The sequence below is a fragment of the Mya arenaria genome, chromosome 10 (genome assembly GCF_026914265.1).
Source record: "Mya arenaria isolate MELC-2E11 chromosome 10, ASM2691426v1".
NCBI classification, from domain to species: Eukaryota; Metazoa; Mollusca; class Bivalvia; order Myida; family Myidae; genus Mya; species Mya arenaria.
This window is the reverse complement of record NC_069131.1, coordinates 3,932,026-3,946,474: the sequence shown is the minus strand read 5'-3', so window position 1 is coordinate 3,946,474 and position 14,449 is coordinate 3,932,026. Positions and strand designations below refer to the sequence as shown.

The following is a 14,449-nucleotide window of genomic DNA, read 5'->3' as shown; positions in this document are numbered from 1 at the left end:
TTGAGCGGATCACACTGATCGACAATATGTTAAAAGTGCTATAATATTGTAATTGGCGGTCTTAATGCATCCTTACATTGTTATAAACCTTACCGACGTTTTAAGTATTCCAGACAAATTCTAGAGTGGTAAAGGCATCTTTATTTGAGTCATAGATTTATTATCAAATTTCATCATTGTGCATATGTAATGCCGGCGCGGTACAAAATATTATGCCGCAAAACACAGATGACATGTTGGCGAAATCCTTGAGTAAAATGATAAAGGCATTGAAGTTGAGTTTTGGCAATTTGAGAGTAAATAGTTATCGACAGCGATTGAGGTATGATTTCAATGATCATTGTCAACACGTTTGATAAAGCGTTTATAAAACATATGAAGAGCCGAGACAATAACTCTGATATTACTCTGGCCATAGCTTTTGAGCGAACGGTGTGATCCGGCAGTCCATTAACATGATAAGAAATGCTTTGGTTTGAGAGTGGTCATGAATGTGTGACGCCTTAGACGACGACGACTAACAACCAGAACCCTATATGTCTTCCATGTTAATGATGTGACAAAATATTTCTTCCGTGTATTTGTTTTCAGTGATTGTGTGTGGTATATATACTAAACAACGCAAGAAGAATTTTAAAATATTAAATAATAGTACATTGACCAATACTTAATCGTAGGTATATAGATACGAAGCATTATAAATAGTCACAGAAAGAATACATGATAGCCTCCTTTAGTATGTCTGTAAATATTTGTTAAAGGCAGTCAGTTTGTATACTTGTTTGTTTTATCTTTCTTTATTTACATTTCCTTTCTTACTATTAATATTTATTTTCAAGACATCAAAGAAATGTTCAAGGTTTTCGACAAAAATGGTGACAAGACAATCACTGTGAAAGAAATGGCGACTGGGCTTAAAGACATGGGCTTTAATATGGACAAGGGCGAACTCAAGGCAGCGGTGAAGAAGATTGATGCTAATGGTTAGTACTTGTGTATGAAATATAAGACATGGGTTAATATTCAATAACCAACTTAAGTTAATTTTATGTGCATTAAACTTTGAATTCATTCACTCTGTTTGTCTGTTATAAATAAGAAATAATCCGATTAGCTACATCGTTCTAAGATTCAATTAAGACCACTATTGAATACCAGGCATAGGCTTCATAATGAGCAAGAATGAATGCAGCAGTTTCGACAATTTATTAAAACAGTGAGTACTTGTAGATGAAATATACGACAAGGTTTTAGTATGAGCAAGAATTACCTCAATGCAACGATAAAGAAGATAGATGCTTTCAATGAATCGTTGTGTATAGAATATTAGACATGGGTTTTAGTTTGAGAGTAGAATGAACTCAATGCAGCGGTAAATGAAGAATACTCTAACGTTGAGATCTTGTGTAAATCTATTAAGATATGAAAGCTCAAAATCAGATTGTGCACCTACAGTAAAGACTTTAACCACAATGTTTTTGTCAATACAAAAGATCAGTTTGGGCTTTAATATGACCAATATGGATCTCAGGTCAGCAGTAAAGGAGATAGAGTCGTAGAATATATATTCATCTTCATTACGTGAATTTACCACTTCATATAGTTGTGGTTAAGGTGATTTCGTTTGTTGGTAAAACATTTAAAGCTGCACTCTCACTGATTGAACGTTTTGACAACTTTTTCATTTTTTGTATTGAAACGAGCCATTTTTGCGAACACCAGTGATATAAGACTGCTGACAAAAAATCAGATAGCAGATTTTTATATTTAAATTCAAAAATTGATGTTTTATGCATTCCTCTTAAACCGTTAGTAACGGTTTAAGCCATAAAACATTAATTTTCGAACGGAAATATGAAAATCTGCGATCCAATCTTTTGTCAGCAACGCTTTATCATTGGTTTGCAGATATTTACGCAAAAAAATGTTCTTTTTAAGACATAAAAATAAAACAAAGTTGTAAAAACGGTATATCTGTGAGTGTGCAGTAAAAAACACACGATGATTTTAACTTGTAAGGTAATACCCGTATCATGGTTGTATGGTTATGCCATTAAGATGCACAGTATGTGTTCAAGTAAGCACAATACATGTTCTGTCCCGTTCCTATAAAAGTATGGCCGTAAAAGTATTAATAGTGTGTGAAAACTAGTAAGTTTTAAATGGATTTATTCTTGTATAGATCTAGTTTGAAAATAAACCATTCTGTTTTGTTAAGATGATAAGAGCTAAGAACTTGTAACTTCATTACGAGTTCATGTTGTTTTTTGAATAGGTAGCTAGGTTTAGCAAACTTAGGTTAACTCTTTAAATTCCAATTTGGCATGGCCTTATTAAATCAAAAGAGTATTTGCGTTTGTAATACAATGAAGATCTGTCCAGAACACTATTAATTAAAAAGGGTTAGACACTAGAATATTAAAATATCGATAAAACGGTATTTTCTCAAAACAAGCCTACAATTGTAAGTGCAAGCCAGTAAGAGGCCGATAATACATCACTTTACATGGTCAACATAAGAACAACAATTTATTTGTTGTCTCATTTATGTTCCCCGTTTTAAATAGCGCATAATGGTTTCCCAGTTTGAATCATATCTGTTTTATGTGGGCATACACATATTCGGACGCTATTTTTAAACTTACTGGGATTTATGTGGTAACAAAGTAAATTTCAATTTAGACGAATGTGCAAGCATTTGTATCATCTGGTGTCTAGCCCCTTAAACTGCGGTAACTAGTACAATCAATTAATAATTATCCTATAATACTATATGGATCAATAGTTTTAAACTGTGACTTTGGTTACTTTCATTAGATGAATGTCCGAGTAAAACATAACATTAAGACTTACAACAGCACCCGACAGTATACCACTTCATATGAATAAACTTGAGTTAAAATGGGCTTATTTAGTTAGTAAAAACACAGTTTGTAATAAACAACGCTTGTGATATTGCATCGGCAAAACAACTTTTTTTAATTAACCATGATTTCGGGGAAGCACCCGTATATTCTCCAATTTACGTTGATGCATTTTTTTCTTTCGGTCCTTGCATATAATTTCAATAAAAGTAGGTATTTCAGTGGTTATTTTATCATTTTCTTTAGATTCTTTATTCCTTGTTTTCGCTTTAAGTATTATCTATGCTTTGTGTGGCATACTTAATCGAACATTATTGCGTATTGAGAGTTAATCAGACGTTGTCATCGTGGACTTTGTAATCGATTGAAGGTGAACTTTCAATAAGATCTGTAATTCTGTTTAACTATCCGTAATGATTATGATTGCTAGCTTGTCAAGTGGCAAAGTATGAGGGCACAACTGTTAATTGATTTTGTTAAAATGTTTAACTTACGTCATACAATCATTTTCACGTAAACGTAATTAGATCGTAGACCATAACAATTCTGCGTCTTCCATATTGTTGGCAGGCAAACATTCGCAACTATTTCGAGCTAGCTGCCTTTATGTTTATATTCATTTGAGCATTAGAAGGATCTAACAGCCAGAATGTAAAAGGTATATGGTAATAACTCTGTCTAAAAGAATCTCTCAATGACAAACCTGCTGTTGCTATGCAATTTCAGGAAACGGCTTAATCGAGTACGGCGAGTTCCGCACGTTTATGCTTAAACAGTTTAAACAGTCACAATCAAGCGGAGATAAACAGAAGGAAATCAAGCAGGCTTTCCGGTTGTTTGACAGGGATGGAAACGGCTTCATTGAAAGGGGCGAGTTTAAGTAAGTAACACTTTATTTGAATCTAATATTTACGTGAAAAACTACAGAAACAAGCTCAGTAGACAAAAATTTAAACATAAACCCCCTTTAATGGCACAGGGTAAATGCCAAAGACATATAACACAAAACAAAAAAATAATCAATCAAGAAACATTGAACAACAGCTCAAAACTCCACAAACAACACAGATAACTTTTTGAGCGAACCATGAGTGAGAGGGGATGGTTATTACTTTGAAGTCTCACACATGGTTAATATTGGGTGTCTGAAATATAGTTATAGTTAAAGCTGAAGCTGCAAGTGATAACGATACAATCTTGCGTCAGATCTGTGTTCGCTGTTCTTATTATTTGTGTGATAATTAGTGTTTACCTGATATAGCCTCGACACGCAATCAGTAGGAAGGCACTGCGTGCACCAGGAGAACCACAACCAATTACAGAGGCTGAGACTACCATACTAACGAAGGGGTGTATATAACATTAATTTTCACTCTTGAATTAAGAACATTGATGTGTATTGATGAGCCGCTGACAATGTCAAATCTGACTATTTAGGCTGACATTTACTGCTATGTTTTTTTTTTTTTATCAGACAGGCGATGAAGAAACTATTGAAACCCCTGACAGAAGCGGAATTTATCATCAAGATGGGGGAATCGGACACACATTGATTTGTTTTTATCTGGACACATTTATTGATCTTCAGTATATATTTTCAAGATGATAACAAATTGTTCTGTATTCATCAGAAAGGCGATGAAGGCCCTTGGGGAACCATTAACAGAGGCAGAGTTGACAATCATGATAAAGGAGGCTGACAAGGATGGAGACGGGAAAATTAACTATGAAGGTGAAAATATTACTCACCATTTACTGTAATGTTTAAAAGACTAATTGGTATTCATGTAAAAAGTGTTTGCTTAAATATCTCCGATTGTTCCACTAATATTTTAGTAAAAATATTTTATTTACTGTGCATAACACAGACCATCATATATTCTGGATGACTGATTCAGGGACCAATTCTTGAGTGTGTAACAACATGATATGTGTATTTCTTCATTTTAGAGTTCGTTCAGCTCTGGATGAAGAAATTAGAAGAACAGAAGAAGACGTAGTGTTAAAGTGACCTCGAGATTTCTGTTTTATTCAAGTGACATTGACATTTCTGTTCCGTTCAAGTATTATCGGCATTGCTAATACATTTAAGTCATATTGACATTTCTGTTTCCTTCAAGTGACATTGACAATTCTGTTTCTTTAAAGTGTCATTGACATTTCGGTTTCTTTCATAATGCATAGTATGTGGGTTATAACCTTATTGGAATACAGTTTTCGTTTGTGATAAGGTATGATTAGTCTATGTGTTTTAAATATATTAATACATCAAACCGTCTTCAAAGCAAACTTTTCGTTTTAGTTAAGTTAATATTCATTTCGATAAAAGCAACACACCTAGCCGGTTGAATAAGTTTCAGACAAAGAAGGTAACTGTTTAACATTTTGACAAGTTGTACATAGTAGCTATTTTTCGACGAATAAGAAACGCTGTTGTTGGTAACATCTGTACTGTGTACTTTTAAGAGTGAAATACAAATTTAGAGATGAAATATGAACACTTAAGTTATCATCGAAACAAAGATTTTAATTAACAACTAATTAAAACGTAATTGTAATCTGTGTGCATCGCATACTTGAAATTCAGCCGTTCCGGCGGGGAGTCTTTTCTGCAGATAACAGTTAAGGTTTCCGGTGTGCAGTTTTGTAAATTGTAGATGCCTTGTGGCTACACATTATGTAGTATCATTGGAAATGGTTTTTATTAGTAGAAAAAAAAACATATGTAAAGTATACGGAAACAAATATTGGAAATGGTACTTTTTGGCCTTGCGAAACAGGCCAGTTCACGTTCCGTTTCATTTGAAAAAAGGAACATAAATTTAAACTGCAATAAATGTATTCATTTTTTTACCAAAATATAATTCGCCACTCGTGAAAATATGTTTTTCTATGACACTCGTGAAACAAAATACGATCTTACACTGAAAAAAAATCACATTTTCTGTTTCTTGTATGCTTATTTTCCGAGTATAATAGAATTTTGATTTATTTTCTGAATTACCCCCTTTTTGAAAATGGTGTTATTTACGTCGTTTAATGTTTAACATACGAAATTGTAAAATAATTTTTAAGACCTCGGTCATTGGAATATTCATAGCAAAAGCCATTTGTTTATTTTACTTTATTATTCATTTCAATTAAATGACCTTTAGACTATTGTTGACATGATTTAATCTCTGGCAAATTCTAAACGAAAGTTTTTTATCCATGAAATATACAGCTGGTGTTTTTTCAATAGTGCAATGTAAATAATACATGCATAGAAATATCTATAAACTTTTAAATATAAGAAGTTATTACCATAATTATTATTATTATTATTATTATTATTATTGTTATTATTATTGTCATTATAATAATATTATTATTATTATTATTTTTATTATAATTATTATTTATATTTTTATTATTATTATTATTATTATTATTATTATTATTATTATTATTATATGAGTCAGTTTTTGAAACTAATTGCATTTAAGAAATAAGTTCCAGGTTTGGAACAAATTTACATTTTACTGACCGTTCCAAGGCGGTACCTAACAATTCTTGATATGCATACCTAGTTTTTTATATATAGTATGTGTGCACTATGCTGTATGTGGAGTTTTGTGCTGTTCTTCCATGTTTCTTGTTTGTGATTTTATGTTCTGTCTTTGGCGTTTACCCGTTGCCATTAAACCGGGTTTATGTTTAAACTTTTTGCTACTGAGCTTGTTTCTGTAGCTTTTCGCATAAATATTGTTATGAACAAATGGTTTCTATCGAACAACCAAGGCCACTTGAAATATGGTGATTATTTGATCATCTAATATGTAATATTTTCTAGTGCAAGATATAACGTTTATGTCCTTTCATTATCACAGACAAATGAGAACTTTTCAAGTGTGAGTAAAGGTATATAAGGCTTTTTGTAAACTGGAATGAATCATTTGACCCAGAAATTAGTAACAAAGCAGTGGTGTAAACCTCTCGGAGCTGTTCTCAGCGATAGAGGTTCTTTAGGCTTATCACCGTGGATCAATTATTTTCACATCACTATTAATCTTCGAACATTGTCGCTGCATGCTACCATTATTGTCTCGAATAAAAGCAATAATATTTATTTAGACGCGGGTGAATCGTTCGTCAACGTTGAATATTAACACAAGCAACTGCATAAAATGTCAAACTTACGCTATATTAGTATTCAGTTTTAAGTTGGTATTGAGTTTTCTCTCTTTAATAACAGTTACGACTGAATTGAACTCCGGATCTGTGTTTCAGGCTGTATGCTGCAGGCCTACATACTTATACACCGCAAATTAAAAAACAAATCGTCAGAATTTAACATGACATGTTAAAACAATTCATGCCACAGGGTTATAAAATGAAACGTTCGGTGTATACGCTTTAAAAATGTCCAAATTAAAAGACCACAACTTGAATTAGATTTCAACGCGCATGTAAATTGAAAAGCAAGCCGAGGAATCTTATACAGATTTTGGTGAGGAACCGAGGGGAAAAGATAGATGTAAATTATTACTTTGACAATGAAAATGTGCAGACTTAAAAGCCCTGCCTAACATTACCTACACCAATGTGTCAAAGCGTCCTCAGCCAATTTCTGGTTTTGTAACAGTACCTTTACACAAGCAATAAACTTGCGAGATGAAAGAAATACTCATATGTTCTGGTTCGGATTGCACTAGAGTCGAATATGACATCCGGATTAAAACGCAGTAGTAATAATTCTTTTTATACTTAAATGGTTTAAACAACTGAAAAGAAGAATGATTTCAAAATTAACGTGTTTTTGACGACGCACTTATATGCTTTATGACGTCATTTTAAAAACGCGCAGTGAATCTTCAGTAGAGTGGAATACGGCCGTTTTGCACTAAAGTGAAATTCGGACCACCGTTTCTAGCAATAAATTGCGGACGAATAATATAAAGGTTATCAGTTACAGAAATGAAACTAGCAAACTGTATTCGAAATTCATCAATAAACATTACCAATTCTAAGGTGATGACAGGTACTTATCGGTTACAGTTTAAGCCACTTAAAATATTTTTTGGATTCGAATTGTATTGCCGGTGAACAAAAATGTACAAATGTGAAATCATGCTTGTCGTGCCTACAATCTTTTAACTCTCTCAATAATACTAATAGCTGGTTTTTAGAATATACCATCCGCATATATTTTGAATACACCTTTCAACTAAAATTTAAAATAATGAAAAATGTTGATACAGTATAGGTTGGCGTTTCAAGTGTGAACATTATCTTGGTTATGTTTCTACCATTGTTTTTAAGGTACCTTAAGTTCAGTGTGCCTTCAAACTGGAGCCATCACAGAATACGATATGGCCTCCTTATGATATCCCGTTTGACAGAGAGCGCAATATGAGGGTGCGTTAAATTTTCAAAGGGGTGAATAAATCTTTGGCACATGGCTTTGCTGTACCGTGCTGTTTACATATCATAGACTTTTTCTTTGCAATGTTTTATTAAAGGTATTACTATTATTTCAATGTTTAAACTACACAATGAAAACTATAGGGACAAACCAAGAATCCAACCATATGTGAAATTCTATTAACCTTTAACAATACTTGCTAGGGATATTGTTAACTAATGTAAATAAAGATGTTAATTTTTCAGATCTCATCAAGAGGCATACTTCAAGCAATAGATTGTCTGAGATGTATACAGGCGCGAAGCGTGGCATACTCGTTTACTCGTTCGAGTAAACTTTTGAACTGAAAGTAAAAAAAAAATCACTTTTAAATGCAAAAAAGACAATAAAAATATTTCGAATGGATGTAGGGGGGTCTAGCATATATGAATTCTTACTTACTGTAAGTATAACACGGATACAATATACTAGTGTTTTAACTCTTATAACAAGATACGCCAATTATTTAGTTGCTCAGCAGAGCTAGCGCTGTGTCAATATTGTTTACGACCGGTAAGCTAGCTCGAGCATCTTGCCGAATGTAAAGCCACAGACAGTGCCACGCTGACCGCAGCCTTTTTGGGCAATCTGCGCACCTTGAACATTCAACTCGACAAGATGAGAGGTCAGGGCTATTACGGCGCTGCTATCATGTGCGGACGGTAATTTTACATTTAAAACCAATCGTTAAAAATATCATTAAGTATCACAGTGCCAAACCTGCAATATAAACACCATAGACACGAATAGGAGGTATGGCACATATATAACACATGCTTGAAGGTTGTTATTCAACAGCCATTGCATTTAAAACGTTCCCGTTAGCATAAAAAACGTTTCCTTTCAATTGACATGTTTGGATTTGAATCTCAATACGCGAAAGAGTCACCCCGAACTGTTCGGTGATTTTCGAAAAAGATAATTATAGCTTATATTAGTATCGATAGCTTTTCGTAAGTTTACGTAAATCTCTTTGGAAAATGTCATGTTTATGTGTAATTTAGGGCTTTAAAATGCACTGATACACATAGACAATATATGATTTGTTTATTGCTAATCCTACTTTATCTCATCTTTGATATACAGGTTCAGAGGTGTTCAAGCAAGGATAAGAGAACAGTATTCATGAGCTGTATACACACACTGTAAGGCGCACTGTTTGAATCTTGCCATTGTCTACGCACCAACTGTGGTCTACGCAAGGAATATAATGGATCTTGTGCAAAACATCGCATTTGCGTTTAACTATTCTGCTAAGCGAATGCTATGCTTTAAAAAGCAGCTAGCAGGAGATCAAGCTAGCAAGCAAGAGATGGAGAAAAGAACCAAAATCAGTCTGTCTATGCAACGCGTTGGGCTGCCAGGGCTGACGATCTATTCACGTTTGTGTCCGCATTTACAGCTTTGAATAAGCGCTAAATGAGCTCACAACTCGACATGGAGATACAAAGGCTGCATCATACAGAAGCGGGATCTTAAGCTTCGACTTCATCGATTCACTTGTAGCTGTCGATTACATCCTCAGTGACGTCGTCCCTCTGTCCAAGATGTTGCAGAAAGAAAAATGCGACCTTGTTCAAGCTTCGTTATAGGCAAGGGTTTTAACAGCCCAACTAGATACTGATAGAAACGATGATGTTACTTGGGACAATTTGTTTATAACGTCGGTTTTGGCGCAGCAAGTTGGAATGGAGCCTTCGATACCTCGTAACGCTAAAAGGCAGGAAAACAGGCCTAATGCTCCAGCAGCAACACCATCAGACTTCTGGAGACGAAACATGTATAATCCATTTGTACACAATCTCATTACAGAATTAAGGGACCGTTTTCTTGTTCCATATGGTCTTTTTTTGTGCGCAGTACCTCATTCCAAACCAGGTTGGAGAGCTGGCAAATGAGACGGTGCAGCAAATGTTTACGGAATTTGCGGCTGATATCAACGGCGACAACGATCAACTCTGCAACGAAGTTCGACGTTGGAAAACTGGATGGACAGCAGTCCCCAACTCACTTAAAACAGCTATAAAAAGAGCCCCGTTGGAAATGTATCCAAACATAAGAATGTGACTGTCAATTTTACTGGCTATGTCAGTTTCTACGGGACCAGCAGAAAGGTCGTTTTCGACGATGAAGCGCGTGAAAACGTATCTCAGAAACACCATGACAACAGAACGGCTCTTTGGGTTAGGCTTGATGAACATTTACAGAGAGCAAGAGCAGAAGACGAGCTCTTATCGTTCGTGTTTAAACAATGTAAAAGACAAATATATGTCTTATATATTATGCCTGTAGTCATTTATACTTACCAAACTATGACGACTGACAGTTATACATTTGAAGTAGATCATGAATTTGAACCTTGATATATTAGATTGTATGAAAACGTGTTTTGTTAAAAGTCTAACAAGTCATGGAAAAAATAGACAAAATATAAGCTTAAAAAAACAATACAGTTGATATCAATATATAAGCCCCTTAACCCCTGACTTTTGTCTTCTTTTAATAAAAATCCAAGGGGAGAACCCCCGGACCCCCCGCAACCAAATTCAATATTTCGAGTAATCTCAATTTTGCCCACGCTACGCCCCTGGTATCTATTGATAAACATCGTTACATGGTCATTTTCCAACAATACTTAAAATTAGTAGAACAATATTCAATGACATCAAGTTAAAGTGATGATCAAAGTTTTTATCTCAATTATAATCAAGGAACATAACTCCCGAAAAAATTGAATCGGAATGACTTGCCAGAATGTGATATACATATAGTAATCTACAATATGTAGTCTACGGTGTACCCATGTATGAAATTATATCGATCTTAAACACTTTTTGTTCAATGCCTTGTAAATAAATGCAGAATAAAGTATTTTTTCTAACTTCAGCAAGGGAAAAAACTCTGAAAATGGCTAAGTGGTACATTCAACAATCCTCGTTTGAGATATTGTAAGTTCGGTGATTCCTTTGCAAATATCATCAGTGAAACTATACACTGTATGACTTAACAAACTTTGACATCGAAAGAGGACTCAGAACATAATGAAATGTTCAAGTACAAGAGCACATTATCTTCAAAACCACACCACATTTTACCGTATGGCTGCGGCAATGTGTTGGCATTGTTAACATTATAAGTACATGCAAAATGTTTTTACCCCCAAAAGTTTAATTTTCATTTTAGAGTATATATCCGACTTTAATATTTCGTCATTTCAGACAATAACAGAGGTAGAAGTGTCTTTATATTCGTTTCAATTTTCATATTGGCAAAATATGTTTACTTCCTGACTGTTTACATAAATCTTCACATTAGCAACATGTGTTTACTTCCTTGCTGTTTGCTTAAAATTATTTTACAAAAAAAGAATATATTTTAACTTCTAACACAGGTCAATCTAGCCCAGATATATTGGTCACTTAAGCGTCACCTAAAAACTTAAAAAAATAAAGTTTGTCAGATGAACAAACGTGATGCAGGACAATTAATATCTATCTTCAACAACATGTGAGCTTTATTTTGTTAACCATGTACCTAAAATTGATAAACTTTGAATATTAGTCTTCAAAATGTTCAATACTAATGAACAGATGGGACGCAAAGGATGTGACGCGACACGACGTGACGGGACAGGACGTAATTAGCAGTAGGAAGGCACTTGACCTAATCCCTAGACAACAATTTGTGCATTATTGCTTATAGTTACTTCAGCAAACACTTCCAAGTTATCGAAATCATAAGATCAGTAGTAACACCGATTGTTATATAGGTTAACAAAACGAATTATATATCATTTCACCATTTCATGTACATGCATACGAAGTCTAAGATAATTATGAATTTATTGACTTAATCTGTGTACATATTGTTTCTGATTTGTTTGAATTGGTTATGTATTGTAAATGACTGTTTCAAAAACATTCATCATGTACATCAATCTAGTTTGAGAAAAAGAGTTTAAGGTCTTATAACGTCACATCACTCTGCGATAGGATAGATAGACTCAATGAATTACTTAGATTTTATTTTATTTAAGCCGTGGATATATAGGGAATACTTTGAAGAGTACTTGCCATCTAGTTTTTGAACATGAAGTCATAAAACAAAATAAAGGTTTGAATATGGCATCTTTACATAACTAAGCATCTAGTCTTATCTTCTGGTTATTATACTTTTGCAAATTCATGTTATCTTTAAAAACATATTTGGCTGACTACTTAGTTTTCATATTTTTGGGTTTATGAAAATTTTGCAGATTCATTTTATCTCTAAACCGTCTTTGGCTGGTTTGGAATGTATTGGCATGTGACGTCATTTTCTCCAAATTTTATATAGGTAATCATTTGGAAGAAAATATTAATTACTATATGTCGCTTTTATTTTTAACAATGTTTTCTTTATTTGTTCCTATTTTAAGTACAATGATGCTTTTTATTACGAAACTCTATGATCATACAGTTTTAAACCTTTTATTTTCTAAGGCAGACTGTGTGTTTCAAACAATGACTGCATCGTATCTTTGAAATGTTTTTGCATTAGGTACTCTGAATTGTATTCCTCCGTCTGCAGATAGAGATGGGATGTCTAATCATTGAAGTACTTGGGGATTACCTATAAGTTTTTTTTAGTTTTTTTTTTATTAAGTTTCCTCAAGTTAATGCATACTTTACCTTCACGTTTTTTTCATTATTCAGGAGTGTTTGGATAAGAGTAAGGTTTGTGCACGTAAACTGGTTTAATCCCCAGTAAATTTACAATCTACTGACGATGTTCCAAGGCGGTAACTAACAATCCTTAATAAACATACCTAGTTTTTTTGTATATATACACTGTGCTATGTGTCGAGTTTTGTGCTGTTGTTCCATGTTTCTTGTTTGATGATTTTTTGTTGTTGTTATGTTCTATGTTTTTTACCCTGTGCCATTAAATGGAGTTTATGTTTAAACTTTTGGCTACTGAGATTGTTTCTGTAGGTTTTCACATATTAAGTATTTGTTTTTCACATGAGTAATGACCTTAACTGAATCACTGCATGAGCTTGACACAGCCTTTAGATTTCTAACCAGAATTCCACAAACAATTCTTCCAAATCACGCTATGAAAAATTATGATCATAAAATCTCTGAACCGACCAGAATGGCTGTCTCAAGAAAATAAAGCTACAATTAGGCTTCGTGATAAACAAACGCAATTAAATAAAACATATTTATAGAAGCAACAAAAAATGGTACACATCACATTCGCAAAAGGGTCTATGTAACAACATAATTCTCGATCATCTTACTTTGTCAATACAAACTGATGATCACACTTACCTTAAAGACACTGTCAGCATATCTTAATTGTTACTTCACTAACATATCAAATATTGTTGTAAAAACCGAATATGACGCATGTCTTTCTTAAAAAATAAAATGCACGCTGATTTTTTTCAACGAGTTAAAAATTTAAAATTCAACTAAAAGATGCGTTTATTTAAAAAAAAAGTCCTGTCAAAAATGATTTCAATAAATATTAACCAATCTCAATTCAAGCTCCTCTTCAACTCTCTCCAGTATATTAATGCATATTGTAAAGTCAACATTCTTTAAAATCCGCCATTGTTTAGTTTGTTTAACCTCCAGTCAAACAAAGACCTAGGTTGGTTGTACTTTGATATTTATGCAAAAAGCTACAGAAAAAAGCTCAGTAGCAAAAGGTTTAAACATAAACCCGGCTTAATGGCACTGGGTAAACGCCAAAGATATAGACCATAAAATCACAAACAAGAAACATAGAAGAACAGCACACAACTCCACAAACAGCACAGTGCATACATACTATATATAAAAAACTAGGTATGTTTATCAAGAATTGTTAGGTACCGCCTTGGAACGGTCGATGGCAGATGCTAATTCAGTGTTTTGTTACTGTCTTTAGATATTTGCATTTAAGTGTAATACTTTCGTTTGCAGACTACAAAAACTACCTTTTAAGGTGCGTCACCACTCGCAAAGATAAAGGTTTTCCTTCTTATAAAAAAGCTGTTATAAGATATCAATTTCTTACTATGCCCAATTATATATAATTATTTTCCATTCTGTATTCGTGATAGCACTTCATTAAATACTCTTAAAGCTATCTAGAAAAATAACTGATAACA

General features: G+C 33.6%; 1 protein-coding gene across 1 annotated transcript; it reads left to right on the top strand.

Moving 5' to 3' along the window:
* Positions 1-850: 850 nt before the first annotated feature.
* On the top strand, positions 851-4,864 carry LOC128205967 (calmodulin-beta-like). The gene is made up of 4 exons (XM_052908052.1): positions 851-983; positions 3,591-3,744; positions 4,496-4,596; positions 4,815-4,864. The coding sequence occupies exons 1-4, from the start codon at positions 851-853 to the stop codon at positions 4,862-4,864; spliced, it is 438 nt and encodes a 145-aa protein (XP_052764012.1).
* The last annotated feature ends 9,585 nt before the right edge of the window (positions 4,865-14,449 follow it).

Coding starts and splice junctions, on each gene's coding strand:
- LOC128205967 (XM_052908052.1), top strand. CDS start 851: ATGTTCAAGGTTTTCGACAAAAATGGTGACAAGACAATCACTGTGAAA. Junction 984..3,590: donor GAAGAAGATTGATGCTAATG/GTTAGTACTTGT, acceptor ATGCAATTTCAG/GAAACGGCTTAATCGAGTAC. Junction 3,745..4,495: donor ATTGAAAGGGGCGAGTTTAA/GTAAGTAACACT, acceptor TGTATTCATCAG/AAAGGCGATGAAGGCCCTTG.